This window comes from Sturnus vulgaris, chromosome 5 (genome assembly GCF_052056855.1).
Source record: "Sturnus vulgaris isolate bStuVul1 chromosome 5, bStuVul1.hap1, whole genome shotgun sequence".
Classification (NCBI taxonomy): Eukaryota; Metazoa; Chordata; class Aves; order Passeriformes; family Sturnidae; genus Sturnus; species Sturnus vulgaris.
In genome coordinates this window covers 31,438,247-31,455,408 of record NC_142247.1, presented here as the reverse complement: position 1 = coordinate 31,455,408, position 17,162 = coordinate 31,438,247, and the positions used below count along the sequence as shown (strand labels likewise).

The 17,162-nt window shown below is 42.9% G+C and overlaps 1 protein-coding gene across 15 annotated transcripts in view; it reads right to left on the bottom strand.

Annotated features, from left to right (window-relative positions):
• Nucleotides 1–17,162, bottom strand: part of RBFOX2 (RNA binding fox-1 homolog 2) — a 170,070-nt gene that overhangs the window by 7,427 nt on the left and 145,481 nt on the right. For 7 of the 15 annotated variants that reach the window (XM_088165355.1, XM_088165357.1, XM_088165362.1 and 4 more), the window contains 7 exons: nucleotides 15,469–15,522; nucleotides 15,243–15,335; nucleotides 14,012–14,144; nucleotides 5,961–6,003; nucleotides 3,486–3,562; nucleotides 997–1,085; nucleotides 2–74 (listed from right to left, as the gene is read on the bottom strand). In XM_088165355.1, the coding sequence (XP_088021481.1) occupies nucleotides 2–74; nucleotides 997–1,085; nucleotides 3,486–3,562; nucleotides 5,961–6,003; nucleotides 14,012–14,144; nucleotides 15,243–15,335; nucleotides 15,469–15,522 (562 nt within the window). Of the gene's footprint in view, nucleotide 1; nucleotides 75–996; nucleotides 1,086–3,485; nucleotides 3,563–5,960; nucleotides 6,004–6,213; nucleotides 6,338–8,593; nucleotides 8,634–14,011; nucleotides 14,145–15,242; nucleotides 15,336–15,468; nucleotides 15,523–17,162 lie in introns of those variants that run through there. The other 8 variants (XM_088165356.1, XR_015803881.1, XM_014885230.2 and 5 more) reach the window with 8 other exon arrangements.

Genomic DNA, 17,162 nt, shown 5'->3' with positions numbered 1-17,162 from the left:
CCACAGCGCCAACTCCGTAGCTAGCGGCAGGGGCAAGGGCATGGTAAGGATCTGCTGTGTACACCCTGCCATAACTGAAGAGAGGGAGAAAAAGATATAAAAAGAAAAAAAAGTCACTTGGGTGGGGCAGAGAAATAGCTGTCTGACCACAGGTAATGGAAGCAGCAGCATGCCCTCGCACACACATGTATGCATCCATGCACACACAGGCACGCAGGCAGCTCCTCTGCAGAGAGATCCTATGGGCATGCTGCCATGCATTGTATGAGATGGGCGAGAGAACGGCGTGCCAGGACCAATGTGGCACAGACCATGAGCCTGACCTGCAGGAAAGAGGTCAGCACCTTTGAAATGTCAGCTAGTGCATCCCTTACCTTTGGGTAATTGCATGATGCAATTAGGGAGGAGAATGACTGCTGGCACTAGTGCGACTGGCACAGTAACAGCTGCTAAATGGAAAGCAGTGAGGGATTCTCCACTATGAGAGGAATATAAACGTCAATGTGCCAGGATTAAAACATGGCCTCACTGCACAGGCAATGAAAAAATCTTAAGGCAAGCACTCTGATGAAGACAATCCTTCGTATCTATTCAGAGCTGCATGTTAAAGCATCCTAGAGCACTGCATAAGCTGAGTCATTCTTACTTTATGATGGGGAAACAAACACACCCAGTGAGTAAGTAACCTGCCCAAAGCCAGATCTCTGACTTTGAGGCTATAACCACACTGCCTGCTTTGTGCAGAGGAGAATCACAAGGATAGGGAAGAGGCCAGAATTTGTGCCAGCTCACATACACTGAAGGCAACACTTTCCAGGAGCAGACAAACCGTGCATTCAAGTCTTCTGTGCTGGGTGGTGCATGCATGCGTGCGCATGCGAGTGCAGGTAAGACAAAGAAATGGGGGAAAGAAGCAGAACTTCTGTGATGGATCAATGCTCCTTGAATCCCTGAGCACAGCAAGCTAGCCCCCATGGACACCTCTCCCTTACATACCCATCGCTGTAAGCTGCTGCAGCGGCTGCAGCGGCCGTGGCTGCTGTTGCAGTAGCAGGCTGTGCATATCTGTAGGCTGCATATCCACCCTGCAGGAGAGAAGAGAACTGACTTTACAGATACCTGTCCACCCATGCAGAGCATAAAAAAAAAAATTTAAGAAGTCACACACATAACAAGGAGAGGAAGCGTTTCAAACTGCATCAGCTCCCATGTCATGTCTATCGCAAGCATTACCCATTAAGTCATGTATATTTCTTTCCTTACAGGACCAGGGAGGCCCTTCCATCACCCTCTTTAGCAAAAGGAATGCACTAAAGGAAGACTGAGCATTGTTACAACCCCACAGAAGATGCAATTTGGCATGGAGGAAATGGAAACCAGGAAAAACCTGGAATCTTGCATGCAAGGTAATTTTTATGGCCTCTTCCTCCTAAGGAGGGGAATCAGAGGTCGACACTTTCTATGAAGTATTTTAGAAAGGAGACCATTCAGAAAAATTCCTACTTTTTTTTTTACCCTCTCTCTTTTACAGCCAGGAAAACCCAAAGTTCTAGAATTTAATTGGGTCCACAAGTGCAAAAGTATCAATAGCCAGAGAAGGTGAAAAGCAATTAGGAAAAGACGGTCAGAGAAGACAGTCTCTGGTGGTTTCAGAGCTGTCAACAAGCAAACCAATATTAAGGCCAACCAGACTGTTCTCCTCTCCTCTCCATGTAAGAAGAAAACAGGTCAAGGGAAATTATGCCAGAACAGTCTGTTCTGCTGCTGTATTTCTGCCCATGCTACACACCTGTAGCAAAGGCAATCGGAGGTAGTTACTAAAAACGTACTTAACAGTTGTATTGTCAAAATGTGGATTCTGACTCAGAGAAGACCTGCGAGTCTCCTCCTGGAACTCCCTCAAGGAGCTCTTGGAGCAGAGCAAGGCCTGCAGTACTGGAAGACCAAGGCCAGGGATGAAGGTGGCACAGCAGGCAGCAAAGGGGGCTCTGAAGCCCTGGTTAGATCTTTATTGTATTTCTTAACACAATTTTTTAAACTTAAGGGTGAAGGCTTGGTGAAGGAACCATAGTTTTGACTTTCTAGAAACACAATGAGCCATTAAAAAAATCAGAAAATTCCAGATAGCTTCTGGATTTTTTTTTCTTTCAATTGACATTTCAGGGTTTTAAGGACCAGAAGACAGAGTTATGCTCTTCACCTCCAGAATCAGCTCAACATACCTCTACCAGTTCTTCCCTATATATCTTTTGCATACACGTAACTGAAAGTACAAGATCAGCTCCACTACAGAGCTGTGTCTTTGCTCAACAGTGCTCAATTTGGACCTGGGTAGCTTTTAAATTAGAAGTAATGACTTTAAATTAATATTGGGATTTTTTTAATGTGGCCTGCATTAGCCCTGTGAAGGCAAACGTGCATCCAAAACAAGTTTGCAGAGCCTTTCCTATTCCAGAGAAAAGGGACTTGCAGCCTCCTCAATCTTCTAGTTAACGGGAGAAAAAGCAACAGAGATCTGTCTGTGAAACATCATGACATGGCCTGGGAACGTTACTATTTAGCCCTTTGAATCTCACCTGGCTGTTTCAAATCCTGCATTTTGGACTGAAGGTTTGGGCATGTTTAGCTTGGTTTTGCCATGCTATCATTGCACCACCATGTAAAACATGACAGAGGCAAAAAGAATGAGGTGCAGCCTTAATCCAAATCACATTAACCTCACCAAATTAACACAAAACTTGGTATCAATGCAATTATAGTATTCCCCTTAGGCTATGAGATTCCTGAACCCTTGGTGTGTCACTTGGGCACAATGTAGGAGGCATTTTCTCCAGGCGCTGCCCTGTGGAGGGCAGCCGGCCTCTTGATGCACCCTTGATTCCCACTCTGCCCCACACTTTGCCAGTCACATTTCAGACCAGAAGCCACTTCTAACGTGCCTGGCACATACTCTGAACATGACAGCAAGATGCAGTTTGAAACCAAAAATGCTTATCATATAATTCTCTTTTAACTCATGTCTCTCATAAAGGAAAACAAAACAGAACCAAAACAGAACAAAATAAAAAAACCCAAAAAAACACAAAAAGAAAGAAGAAGAAAAGAAGGGTTGGAATCAGGTGTGGGAGGGGGAATGAAGTAACATTTATTAATCAAAATTAAAAACTAAGCATGCTGACATCTGGAGCTAGAACAACCAGCAAAGTCACCACGTTCAGACTCATATTGGCTAGTTCTATCTATCCCAGCATTCTCTTGGGACAGCAGTTCGCCCTAGGCTCTACCACAAGCTCAGTGAAGTACACAGCCTCAAGTACTAGAGCGTGCAGCCACAACAACCTGCTATTACAGAAACAGTCAGTCACCACTGGAGTTAACATTCCAACCTTAACGACTCCCGAAGCACCCCGCCCTCGCCCCCCAGAATGGCTCCCACCCTAGCCCTGTCCCACACCACAATGTTAATAATTATAACAAGCAATAACCCATCTGTTATATCAGAGAAGGGAACAGAGACTCCACTGAGAGATTTAGAGCGGGATGTTAACATTTCTTCAGTCAACTGCACAACAAACAAACAAAACAAAAAAAAAAAAAAACAACAAAAAAACAGGAGAAATAATTCATTGGAGAAATGAAGTTAAGAAATAGCTGACGTGTATTGCTTTTTAACCATGCACTGATGCAAAATTGAAGCTACTGGTTATTTAAAAAAGGAAAATAATAAAAAAAATCTCACTATAGAGGTACACACGTACAGGCAGACCTGCTCATTTCAAAGCAATCTGCAAAGTCTACTTATGTGTACTTCAAATAAAACCAAAAATGGGGATCATAATGGCCATGGTGCATTCCTGTCATAGGAGCAATGAGCGTGGACAGCTGGGAGATTTCTGACACGGGGATGTATTTAGCATGACCAGCAGGTCCAAATACACCAAAATAGGGTGAAGGAAAGAGGAAGAACTGTTGCAACTATACTTTATATTTTCATAAATCCTTTCACCAAGCTTTGGGAACATACAGGGTAGACACTGTATAGGTTGCCTTACCCAGCTGATGCTCCTGTTCTCCATAACCCAGGATCCACCTATATAATTCAATAAATGCATCTAAAACCTGTTCAGCTTGTCCAATGCACCAGATATTTTCTCCTGCTATTCCTGTTCACACAAAACTTGTAACTGATATGCAGAGCTCATCCACAAGCTCAGCTGCAGGGTCCTAGTGATATCTGGTGCCACTCACATCAAGTACTCCAGTAAATACAAAATATAACAGCATAGAGCATCTGCAACCACAGCAACAAAGAGGAAAAAATGTATTTCCAAATGAAAGAAATAATTTATTAAAAAAAAAAAAAAAGAAAAAAAAGAAAAAAAGGCCCCGACAAGCTTCAACACATTCCTTCAGTGCCACAGCCAAACTGCAACAGAAGAAACCACTGAGTGGCATAGTGCCTGAAATTCAGGACAGCCATGCAAACTCCCACTCCACCTATTTGGTTCCACATGGACAGATTACCCATACAGATCCAGTTTTTTAAAATTCTTTAGTCTCATTTCAAAAGAAGTAAATGTGGCTGAGCTTCTTGCAAAGATGTTATGTCAGAGATGTTTCTATCAATGGAACAGTTTAATTACTGCCTCCATAAGGAAATGGGAACTAGTGAGAAGGCTTATGCATTTTTACTGGGCATTAAAAACAACCAAAAGAAGTGTAAATCAAGATTAGGCCTTTTTGGTACAGGCTTTTGGATTGTCTGGGGAGCATGTGAGAAAAATGAACACCAGCCTAAATTCTGCTAATCTTTCTTTTCTCTGTCAATCCGGCCTTCCAGTCATGGTGGGCTATGCTGGATCCCTTTCCCCGTGTACTGTTTGAGCCTAAAGACCTGAGCTGTCAAACAGCTGCTCTGCTTAGGTATGAACAAAAGCCCAAATTTAAAATTACACTTCTGTGATGTTACTGTCCTTGGCTCATCAACAAAGCAATATTTTATTTTAAATTCCTTCTTTGACATTAGATGGCAGCTTTTTCAGTATTGTCTTACATTTTCTGAAATAAGACAAACATGGAAAAACAACATATATAGGAAGCTGCGACTCCTACTAAAGCAGCATTCCAATTACTGAGCCTGTTAATGAAAACAGATTATCATTTTATAAAGTTCAGCTCAAGTACATCTTTTCCATTCTTCAAATCCGTATCAGGTGATCAAGCCAACGAGCAAGAGGAAATCCAAAAATACAGCTTACTATGCCAGTGTGGTATAAACCTCCCTTTTCTTTTTCCCTTCCTGCCTTAGAAGGGCACACAAAGTATGTCACTGCCCTCTTTACTCCAAAGATCCTTTCTGCCCCTAGGACACAAGTGTGTCCAAAACCCCGGAAAAATGTGTAACTCGTGGTACCAGTTAGGTACATATTATTGCTTGCCAGGTTTAGGCAGCAAGCCCAATTTTAGGATCTTTTATTTGTCATCTCTCAGATGTGTCTTCTCCACCCCCATACTTCCATATAACAGAAGTTAAGCAGAAAGGGCTAGAACTGCTTCTGGTATTTCTGTATTAGAAGGGTGGCATACGTGCACCAGGAATGAGCATGAATGAATTAGAAGAGGTGACAGGACAACGGTGTCCATTGCAGCAGGTGCTTCTACATGGTAATGGGACAAGCATGACCTTGTTAACCCTTCCACTGAATTAAAGTTTTGTTGGTTTTTAGTTTTTTGTTGGTTTTTGTTTGGTTTTTTTATTTTGAGTGAAACGCCACTTGGTATGAAATCTGGACACACGCCACCCTGCTACAGCAGGGGCTTGGCTCACACATGAGTCTGCGCTGCTCTAAAAAAGCCTCTGTTCCCATCTCTAATGTGGTGCTGGAATGGTTAGTATAATTCAGTTTTTTCCACTGCAATCCACAATCTGATTGGTTGGCAGGTCACACTGGCACTCCTACCTGAGGTATTTTAGCGCTAATGATTGGTTCCTGTAAGACTATTCTATAACAGAACACAGGAAGAGCAGTTCAAAAAAACACAGCTGTGGAAAGAAACAATCATACAAACAGCCCACAGCGGGGCTCACCAGCCTTTTCTTTCCAGTGGATGCAAGCACGCTTTTCACAGGCAGGAGCAGTCTTCACATGGGTGGGTTTGTTTGGGTTTCCCCCCCCACCACCCAGATTGACCCCATTGTAGAAGAAAGATAACCTTTCTTATGATCCGAAATGAAGCCCTCTGCATCCTGGGCCAGGTTGTTTTATCAATTCAGGTGTCTTGCCAGAGTGGGACGCATCCAACAACAGATGGAATGCCTTCTTCACAGAAGAAATGGCTAGCAGGATGGTTGCCCCAGGAAAGAAAAAAGGAGTGAGGAAAAGGAGGAGGAGGAAAATGAGAAATTGGTGCATAGCATATATGCAGAAAAAGCAGCCCAAACTTGGGACACTTCCCTTTCATCTTGCCTACCATTAACCACTCCCTGCCAGCTCAGCTGCCTTCCACAATCCTATGGACTCTTAAGAGACTCTTAAGTCTTAAGAGAACCTCCATTTAATTTCCCCCAGTCCTAAGTATCCTCTGCCATACCTTCCAGAATCTCCGTAAACCCTACCACAGCAACTGGAGGGATGGAAGCACTGCAGTGAAAAGCACAAAAAAATCACTGAGACACAGGGACACTGAAGTCATTCCACCCGTGCCACAGAAATATTGGGAAGGGCAACTTCAGGTTTGGATAATGGTAACTTTTTCCTGAGCTCCATTGGAGGGCTCTGGCCAGCAATAACATAGGAAAAAGCACCACCATCTACTTCAATGCAGTCCTCTCTTCTATCATCCTGCTTTCTGACAGTGACACCACTGCCACCAACAGCAAAGTCATCAGAAATCCACCTAATGGCTCTAACCTGGCCTGGGGGCTCAGCTTTGTGTTACATGGTGGTACTGCTCAGCAGCACCAAGTGGTTATGGGTATTCTTCACTGCTGCAGTTTCTGTCCTTACATGTTATATAAGCCTCTCCTCCCCAACAAAAGCTCTGAAGGAGCTTTCTCAAAAAGAAATAGGGAGTAACCCCGGCCAGTCTTCCCTTTCAAAATGGCAGTCTCTTATATGCCACACTCTGTGGGAAGAGGCACTAAGCACCATTCATTTTCTTGGTTACTTGCCATGACCAAGTCAGTGTCTATAAAGGTAGTGTTTTAGGAGTGAGGCAGGAAAACGCAGAACCTTCTGTAGTCCTTGACACAGCTTTATAAAGAAACACTTGACTAGGCAGATCAATCTTTAAAGGACTGCACGCACGACAGTACATGGAAGAGTGGAAAAATGCATGCAGTTCTCTCTCAGAGAGCACATCTTCCAACTGCTGTACTCGGGCTGTAAAAAGCACCTGTCCAGAACTTGATCCTCCATATAAGACAACAGAATCCAAAAGCTAGCTCCATCCATTATCCTGAGTCTAACCCCAAGGTCCTCTTTAAAAATGTCAGGAATAGCACCTTCAAAGGAGCGAGAATGTTAAATTCGTGCTGGCAATTGTGCCACTACCCAAACTATACAAACCTTCCCAGCTCCAGAGAGCTATGACCTACAATACCACTATTGGGAAGTCTGATAAAGCCAGGCAGGCCACGAGTTGCAGTGGCAGTTGTGGCCCTGAACATTTTTGCTTTGAAAGGCAAGTTCCTGCTCTGCAGCAGCTCTCCCTTGGAGGGGAAAGCACTTTTCTTGCTGGCCAGTTCAAGTATCTCCATCCACAACCCACCTATGTACACACAGACACCCTGGAGATTTGCAGTACAGACTGACTGGGCAGGACAAAGACAATGACAGGACAAGGTCTCCCGTGGTATCACAGCTAATTCCCAAACAGGAGAAGGCTGCTGACTCTTGTAGCCGAACATCTCCACGTATTTGTACTTTACAATTCCCTGAAGAGGCGAGAGAATCTAGCCTATTTAGGTGCCATTCCTTCCAGCAAAATGAGATGTCAGATTTCACTCTAACATCTCAGCCTCCATTTTTAATCAGTCCCAGTGTCTCCCCCAAAGGGATAATCTCCACATCCCAGTGGCACATGAACACTTTTAAACATACAACTTGTTCAGTGTCGTGTGGGCTGCACAAATCAAACCTGAAAGGGCCCCAAGAGGGAAGAGAAAGGGGAGGGAAGAGGGGGAGAAGGAAAGGGAAGGTCTGAGGCTAAACCAGTCCTGTTATTTTTATATCCAAATTATGTAAATGAGAGAAGTGTTGAGAGAAATTTTAATTTGCTAATCATCTCTCAGGTTGATTAGTACCAGTGTGCATGTGGGGGACAGGACACCCAGTAAACTGACCCTGGCAATGATCAGGAAACCCAAAGGCTTAGGTCTTGCACCCAGGGGCAAGCGCAGTGACAGAGAAGCATGCTTGCATTCCTAAATATATAAATATATATATCCACAAGGAAGAAGAAAATTAAAGTAAATGATATTTTAAAAACCAAACCAAACCAAACGAACAAACCAAAAGAAAAAGAAAACAAAACAAAAAAAGGCTGGCTTGTCAGGGGTTGGGGACAAGAAGGCTCCGGTGTGTGTACTTACATAGAGGTCAGCACCGTAAAATCCGTCCTGGTAAACCACACTGCAGAAAATCCACACAAAAACAAAACAAACAAAAAAACAAACGAAAAAAAAAAAAAAACAAACAAAAAACAAAAGAACAGAAAACACATTCCGGTTATTGAGGACGGCAGCATGCACATGCGTTTTACACAGGCAGGTGATGTATGAATCCACAACCTGGGCTTTTGGCAGGAGCAAATCAGCAAGAGAATGTGTGTGTGCACGCACGGCTCCAAGTCATCTTCCATGGCATGCAAAGGGGGAAGGGGTGGGCAGAGGGGGAGACAGTATGCGAAGGAGAGAGGGAGGGGAACCACCATCTTGTACAGTAAATATTGACTCAAAAAGATCTGACGTCCTGAAGAGAGACACAAGGGTTTAGAAACCTCCACTCTGGTTATTCTCCTGGAATGATTTTAGTTACCCCCTAAAACACATGGAAACATTGGCTTCATGAAGTGGCCTTGTGAAATTGAGGAGCCCCTTACAGAAGGCATCCCACAGGGGCTGGAGTCACCTATGTCAGGAAGTGTGGTTCAGAGACTTGTGCCTGATTGCATTTTTCAGGCTTCACAGGGCTGCATGACTTTTGTTTCTGACATCCATACATCACCTGCTTTTACCCTGCACATTAGACATGCGATAAGATTTGGCTGATCACACAAGCATGCAAAGTATTATTATTCAGCATCTTAAAGAACCGATGCAACACCTCAGGAAAACAAGTCAATCAATTCTGATCAAAGTAAACACAGAGAAATGTAATTGAAAAGAAAAAACCAAAAATACCCACAATGCATTGCTTTCACAAGCAGAGATAATGAGCTAAAAAGGTTAGGTGACTGATCCAAGATCCGAAAATTGAGAGGTGCAGTGGGAGTCCCTGGTAGTAATGACTTATTCCATAGCAGAGAGGAGCAACTGGAAGGGTTTCCATGGGATGGTGCTTTTTCTGCTTTAAGCCATAGTTTTGTTTCTCTCAGAACTTCAAGCACAAAAACTGTTAAACAGAGCCTGGGGTTCCCAAATAGCTGCTCTTACCAGAGCATTCACTAGCATAAGACTACACAGCTCACTCTGGGGATGAGGACTGGGGAAGGATGAGGAAGGAAGAGAGGGGACGCCCCCCACCCATTTGAGTTCAGTGTCTGCTTCACATTCTGAGGAATCTTCTCCAGCTTTGTCCTCTGAAGAGCTCCACACAAACTCACTCAAGGCTTTAAAAAGCATTAACCCCACCATCTGTAAAGTTTATGGATCTGATGTGCATGACTTACCCATAGCATTAAGGAAAAAGAAGGTATGGAACACTAGCTATTCTTTTGACTATTATTTTTTACTCATCAGCTAGAATATGAAATGCTGCCGAGAGCCTGCCACCCTCAGACACCCACCTATTGTAAGGCACACACACACAAAAAAAGCCCAGCAGATCTTGCCAAAATTCTGCATGCTATTACTAAAAAAATAAAACAAAAAAAAAATTTGCAGTGTTAGCTACTGCTTGGATAATTTAGTCTTGCTGCCTTCCCCAGGAAAAGTACACTCCATTCCCAATGGACAAAGTTACTGTAGTCTCCAAGAGCGCTGGGAGCAGGTATGAAGATAGAGACCCTTGTTAGAGGAAGAGGGGAGCCACTTCAGCAGGGAGAAGCAGGCCATAAGATCATGTTTGTTGAAGCTAAATTTTTACAACCACATAACAAAGAGTTTGGCTCCTGGGGCAGTGACTTACATTGCTGGGTTCTCTATCTAGGACCAGGAGTGTTTTAGCAGTGATACTCCACCTGCTCCTGCAGGAAAGGCAAATGCACGACAGAGGAAGTGACTTGGTTTATGAACAGGTTAGCAGTTTTAACAGTTATTCCAAACACAATCAGTTGGATGAACATAAGCATTACCACATTGGATCAGGCCACTATTTCTGTCAGCAAGAGATCATCAGCTCTCCAGAGAAAACTGCAAGGAACACTAATAACAGGTAAGAGTAAGACTTCCTGGATCTAAACACCCAAACACATGTGAATCCTCCATCTCTCCTTCAGTTAGGATTTGACTGACATGAACTTCCAAGGCTGACATTTAGAAGGTTTATTTATAGGGTAGAATATCCACATTTGTGATTCTCAATGCTAGCAAGACTGAGAGAATTCCTTCATCTCAGAACCACATTCTGGCTATGTAGCTTGACCAGAAGTATAAAACAATCTGGCAGCCAGTCAAATCTTGGTGCAATCTGTAAAAAGCCTACTAGCTAAGCTAAATACAATCTAGGGAAAAGGAAATAGGCTGGTTTTGTAAAGTAGCCAGCATATCATTTAGGTGTACCAACAGTTGACTGTGTTGTAAAAGGAACGAAAAAAATACTTCAAACCCTCAAAGCTCTCTGCTGTCCTGTATGTAGTCTTCTGTCCACTTTGGATTCAAATTAGTGAATCTCATATATATTTACACTCCTAGACGAAATTATTCTTTACTATGGCAAGTCTATTCCTCACATAGGTATTTAATGACCATGCACAAGTCAATGACTAACCTATAGTTTGAGAAATAAAATTTATCAAGCTTATTTAGCTTTGAGAGTTTTACAGTAGAGAGGCTTGTTTTGCTTATTTAGCTTTCAGAGTTTTTCAGACTGTCTAGATTCTTACAGCTTTTGCTCTGAAGTGTTATTTGTTAGCACTTTCATTTAAAAAGCGTGGTTGCTACAAATCAGGACAATATTCCAGTACAGTTTTTACTCATGCTATATATCAGAGGCTATAATGTCACCTTATTTCTACCAAGTAGCACCTCACTTAAAACTGAAGGTTGCAATAGTGTTCAAAGTCAGGTTTAGGTGTCTATCTAACATCACCTCCAGCAGTCTAAGCAGTTGCTTTCTGAGTTATTGAAAACCTCCTCTGGATAAACAACCATGGGCATACATAAGTATGGGCATTCCACATATGCATTAGCAAACCTTGAGTTCTTGAAATAAATATTAAAATTATTAAGAACTATGATTTCTTGCACCTTGCTCTGGTTTAGCACCTGACACTGTCAAAACTTATTCTAACCTAGATGGTGCTCAGGTCTGATCCAGTATGGCAATACCAACGAGCTTTTATTAATCTACATTTTGTGTTTTTAAAATTCTGCTAATGCAGTGATACCATTAAGCTTTGTAACTTAAAACTTAAACGCCACTGAAGTTTGTGAAAACGAATTCCTTCTATCACGTTTGAGTTAACCTGCAGCTTACTTTACTGTCTTCTTCCACATTACTCACTATGTCTTGGTCATTCATGTTGCTGACTGATCTTATGGTGTCATCTTTCCACTGGCCAGGAAGAAAGTAACCGATGGAGGGCAAGGTGTCAGGAAGGTGTGCCTGTCCCTGACACCATGGAGGTCAACAGTGCCCACATGGAGTGGCGGCTGTCCTACAGGTTACTGCAACATGGAATTGAATAGCACATTTTGTATTATTCCACTAGGAATCAAATCTGTTCTACCAAGTATCTTGTAGAGACTCAGACTATGATGACAAAAAACCACCAGTAGTAGTTAATTACATCCCAGTGTTTGGGACTAGGGACAGTTCTGGGCCTCTGTGAATCTGCCTTGCTTACTGGTGCCCTCTAAGTGTTTACTAGGTAGAATGCTGCCCATGAAGACATAGGATCAGTAAGCAGGGTCAGAAAAATTCAGTGTAATACCAGTAAACACAAACATGAGATGATATTTGGAAGGGCTAATCACTGGAGCCTGGCCCATATTTCAAATGAAAATAAACTTTTTAGATGGGACTCAGGCTGGATTTATATCAAATACAAGGCCCTCCCAGTGCCCCACTTGTGAGAGCCTCTGGCTAGGAATGCTCTAGCAGTTACTCCCAGGGATGAAAAGCACATTCACCCTCCCTGGTGCAAATATTTCATATTCTGCTAGACGGTAGCACTTAGCTTTGCTGCTTTGTTTCACTGTGGAGCACTCCCCAATAAAATTGGACTGGGCCATTTTTAGAGCAATAGACAGACAAGTTGCAGGTCAGAGGCTATGATTAGAGGATAGAGAATGTAAACTAGAAGTGGTGGCAAAAAAATGGATTTAAAAACACAGAAGAAACACCTGTTCAGAAGACCAGTATTTAGACAAGAGGTTTCATTTAAAGTCTTCTGGTGAATTATATACTAACATTGCCAAAATTGCCAAAGAGCAAAGCTAGACAGATACATGACCACTGCAGCTTGCTTCCTGCAGCTCCACTTTAAATATCAGACTAGACTCTAAAAGGGTCACAGTAGGTCTCATCACTTAATCTGCTACAGAAGGTATTGTGAGCTTATCCAGCATATATCAGGCCAGCTCCCTGCACTGATGCGTATGGATTCCACTTCCCTTTTTAATAAAAGATTTATGATTTTTTTTCTTCCCTTTTGGGCCTAGTATAATGGAAAAGAAGGGTCAGTCCACATCTCTGTGTTGGAGGATTCGTTTCTACTCCTGTTCTTTCTGAGAACACTGCCTGGAAAATATGGCAAGTAGAACTCCAGAGATAATATAATTAAAGCATCCTCGAAATCAGAAACTAAACAAAAAAAAACAAAAAACAAACAAGCAAACAAAAAAAGAATAGTTTGGAAGGGATTTACTGATTTATCTGTCATTCCATCACATCTAAAGAAACCAACAAAAATCCAAAATCCACAACAAAATTCACATACAGACCTAGTTCCCTCTACTTTTAAACAGCGGAATACTCCTTTGTAACAGCATTTTTTGCACTGCATTACTAGTGAAAATCTGAGGGCAAAGAATGCTAAGGCCACACATTTGCCATTGCTTCATTGCATTATTGTTCTCTCTACATCCCAAACTCTCCCAGCTTTAAATTAATGGACTTGATTAATCTTTGTTTTAAACCTTTTTAAACCGTCTCCAACAAAGAAAGCAAATCCATTGTGGGTAACTGGCTCTTCTGTGTCCTACTGCCAGATGGTGAGGCATGAAGGTAATGGATAATATTCCTCATTCCTGAATATGGATACACAAATAGAGTGCAAAGAGCAGAACCTTTTCAGGAATTTTAGATCTTCTCTTTGTGTCCTTCTCAGTAGCACTATAACATATTGGGTCAATGGATGACATATACAATATATAAACAAATTGAGAAATTATGAGAAGGAACTCATCAGCACTTCAGGCTGTTGCGAGTACTGAAAATTATTTCAGTCAAGAACTTAACACAGAAAAATTTAGATTTGTCCCCGCTGGATGTCATCATGTGCAGAATGCTCTGGCACTAGCAAGATCTTGACGCTCACCATCCAGACAATTTTAGGTTTTTTTGTTAACCGATTAGCTATTTGACACGGTTGTGCAGAGCACTCTGCTCTTGTGACCAGTGCTTACCCTGGGTAGGCAGGGATGGCCGTGGGAGGTACTGCCCGCACTGCCCCATACACTGTCCTTCCTCGGCCCCTCAGATGGGCGCCCCGAAATGCGGCGGCTGTGGTGGCTGCAGTTGGATAGGGGAAGCCTGGAACTGTGAAGATAGATAAGGTGGAAGGTGAAAAGGATACAAGTTCTGACCCAGAGAACAACCACCTGCTCCAAACAAAGTGACACAACAGCTCCACAGCGGTGGGACATTTGGCATCAATCCTGCAGAGGGACATGCTTATAACCCAGCAAGCATCCCATACATACTTCCTGCTACACCATGGCCTTTAGGGGGAGAAGGGTTGCAGAGAGGTTTGGCATGCAAGAGGTTAATGTTTTGGCATGCCTTACCCACCCCAAACAGGGCTCAAATCCCCCCACCTTTCGACACTGCCATGCAGTCTGGTTAGAGTCTGAGAAGCGCAGGGAGTTACTATCAATACAGCACGCAGTTCTTCCAAAACTGCAGAGGCTCTTTAAAATAATTTGTCAAGAGGCCCTTAAAGTCAACCAACTTACATCCGTCTCTTCCCTCCTTTCCCCTCCCACTCTTTGCCACCCAATCCTCTGTATGTTCATTTTAAAGCCTGAAAGACAAGATAGCCCATATAACAGCAGCAGCAACTTCCCATAAAGTGGCAGTTTACTGAGAGCCCATCTTCATTTAACGAGTGTGACCAACAACTGGCACCACATATAGCGATGCCTCTATTATTATTGTGCTATTAACTGAAGTAAACTGGCTCGTGATGAAACTTTGTAAAACCTCAGAGGCATCTGTCACAAACAGATACTGAGCGGGAAGGAGTCCCAGGGCACAAACCCAACCCAGCGTGCATCCAGGTGCATGCCACTAGGGGCCCTGCCGACCCACGGTTTAGCAGCTTGTATAATATGTACTTTAGGGATTTGTCCATTTGGTTTCTTCGATTTCAGAACGGGGAGGGGAGCAAGGGAATGGCCTATTCTTCACACACACCCTCCCCTTGTTCTGCAGCCTCCTTGTCGTTCAAAAGGTGCCATTCAGCACTACAGCAAGACACTGCAGATGAACAAGTTACAGCAGCTGCACTCTATGCTTTGGCTCAAGGTAAACTCATTCCCAGTAAGACCCATCCTTTCAAGTATATATTATACAGACTGGAGAGATCATCGTTAACTCAAGCACAGTGACAATACAGGGGCATTGGGGGCTACTTACTGATTAAAGGAATGTAAGTGTTAATACCCCCCCTTCCTGACAGGGGCACTGCGGCGTCATTGCCCAGCGAGACATCTGCTTGAAAGCTGGATGCTAATTTAATTTTAAAAAGAATGAAAAACAAAAACAAAACCATAAAAAGGTTATAAAGAAACAGCAGATTAAGAATATAAACAAAACCACTGCAGTTAAATGGCAGAAGTGGAAGTGTCTACTTAATCTCTACCTGCATATAACTCAGGGCCGTACACCGCTCCAACCACAGGACTCAACTTCCAACCTGAAACAACAAAGACTGCAGTGAATGCCAAAATCTACACCAAGAGAAGGAACGGGCAGCGTGGGTAGGGGGAATGGTCTCTTGCATGCGCCCCAGTTTCACATGCACAGCTCTTTCCAATTTCTGCTTTGCCTCAATCCCCCTTGGTGTAGATGGAGGCCAACTGCCTTTTCCTAATGTCAAGCTCTAGGCGCAGGTCGTTGTATCGGAGGGAACAGAGGGAACAGCAAAACATCAGCTGATCCTCAGGGGGCAGAGGCATTGCTGTGGGAATGCCAACTACCTTATATGCATATTTACCATGAGCACCATACGACCTGGCATTCCCTGCAGGAGCCTTGCTGACAGCTCCTCCCTACTTTCACTGAGAACACTGCAGATCCAAGCCCTCCCTAAAGCCACCGGCCCAGACTGTCATCCCAGGCAAGTCAATTTACAGCCCTGAATTCTGAAAACACTCTTCTGTCTTGTCTGCTAGAGATGTGCTAAAAAGCAACAGTGTCTGCATTTTCTCATTAAATGCATTATGAAACTATAATTCATAAAACCAAATCATTCTATTCATCTCACACTTTCTCCACCCTGTTATTTTAGTATTTCTTGCCTTCTTTATGCTGCTTTTCATGTGAAAGCCTTCACAGAGAAATGATTTCAATATAATCTGGATAATTGGCAAGAACTGCAAATCATCAAGCTAAAACCTACAAGAGAATAGAGCTTAAAGAAGTATGAGTATGAGTTGGTACATATTTCCAGTCACATCTAGAATCGTATCTGTCTTTTCCCCCTCCATCTCTCTAATGGGGAAGAAAAGAAGTATAAAGCTAACAATGTGATCTGAGTTGGCTTCCATAAAGCATTCCTTTCAGGAAAGATCTCAGCTGTTCATCAACTAGCAATCACAGTGGCATTTTTATTTAAATAAAACTATACTCTTCCTCTGTCTTGGAGCCCTGGTGCACTTGCTGAACTTTTAACGCCTCTAGCCACTCTAGAAGCTATATGAACAACTATGTGAATTGCAGCCCATCAACACCACCCCTTCACCTGCTGGCAGAGTATCAATGACAGATGCGGAGCAGCCTGCCACTGCAAATACAGGCACACTGCTGCTGCACTGATCACCTTGATGGCAAAACACTCCAGTGGTGGCAATAAGAGGACTATCAACTCTCAAATTTAATAACAGGTGTAGGCAATAAGAGGACTATCAACTCTCAAATTTAATAACAGGTGTACAAACATACTTGCCAGTATGCCTTAAGCCTGGCCTAATATTAAATTCTTTTGCATAGCTTTAAAGCCGGCTTTAAACTGCTGGTTGCAAAAGCAAAATATTCTTTTTATGTTATCACTTTCAGAAGTAAGCCAAGTTTTGTTACCAAACAGTTTCATGCATGACATTTTATGCCCTTGTTTTCAGGACAATATACCATAGATGCATTGCCTTTTGCTACAAAAACTCCTAGTTCCTTCCAGGTACTGTGACCCAGAATTCCAGGCCTTTTGCTTGGCCCTGTTTCCTCAGTTCTGTACCCAAAGTAAGATTTACTTGCAGGGGACCACTCAGCAAGTCGTCGGCAGAGCAACATAAAAAATTTTTATCTTCTGAGTTTGGAGTCTTACTTTGTAATCAAAAC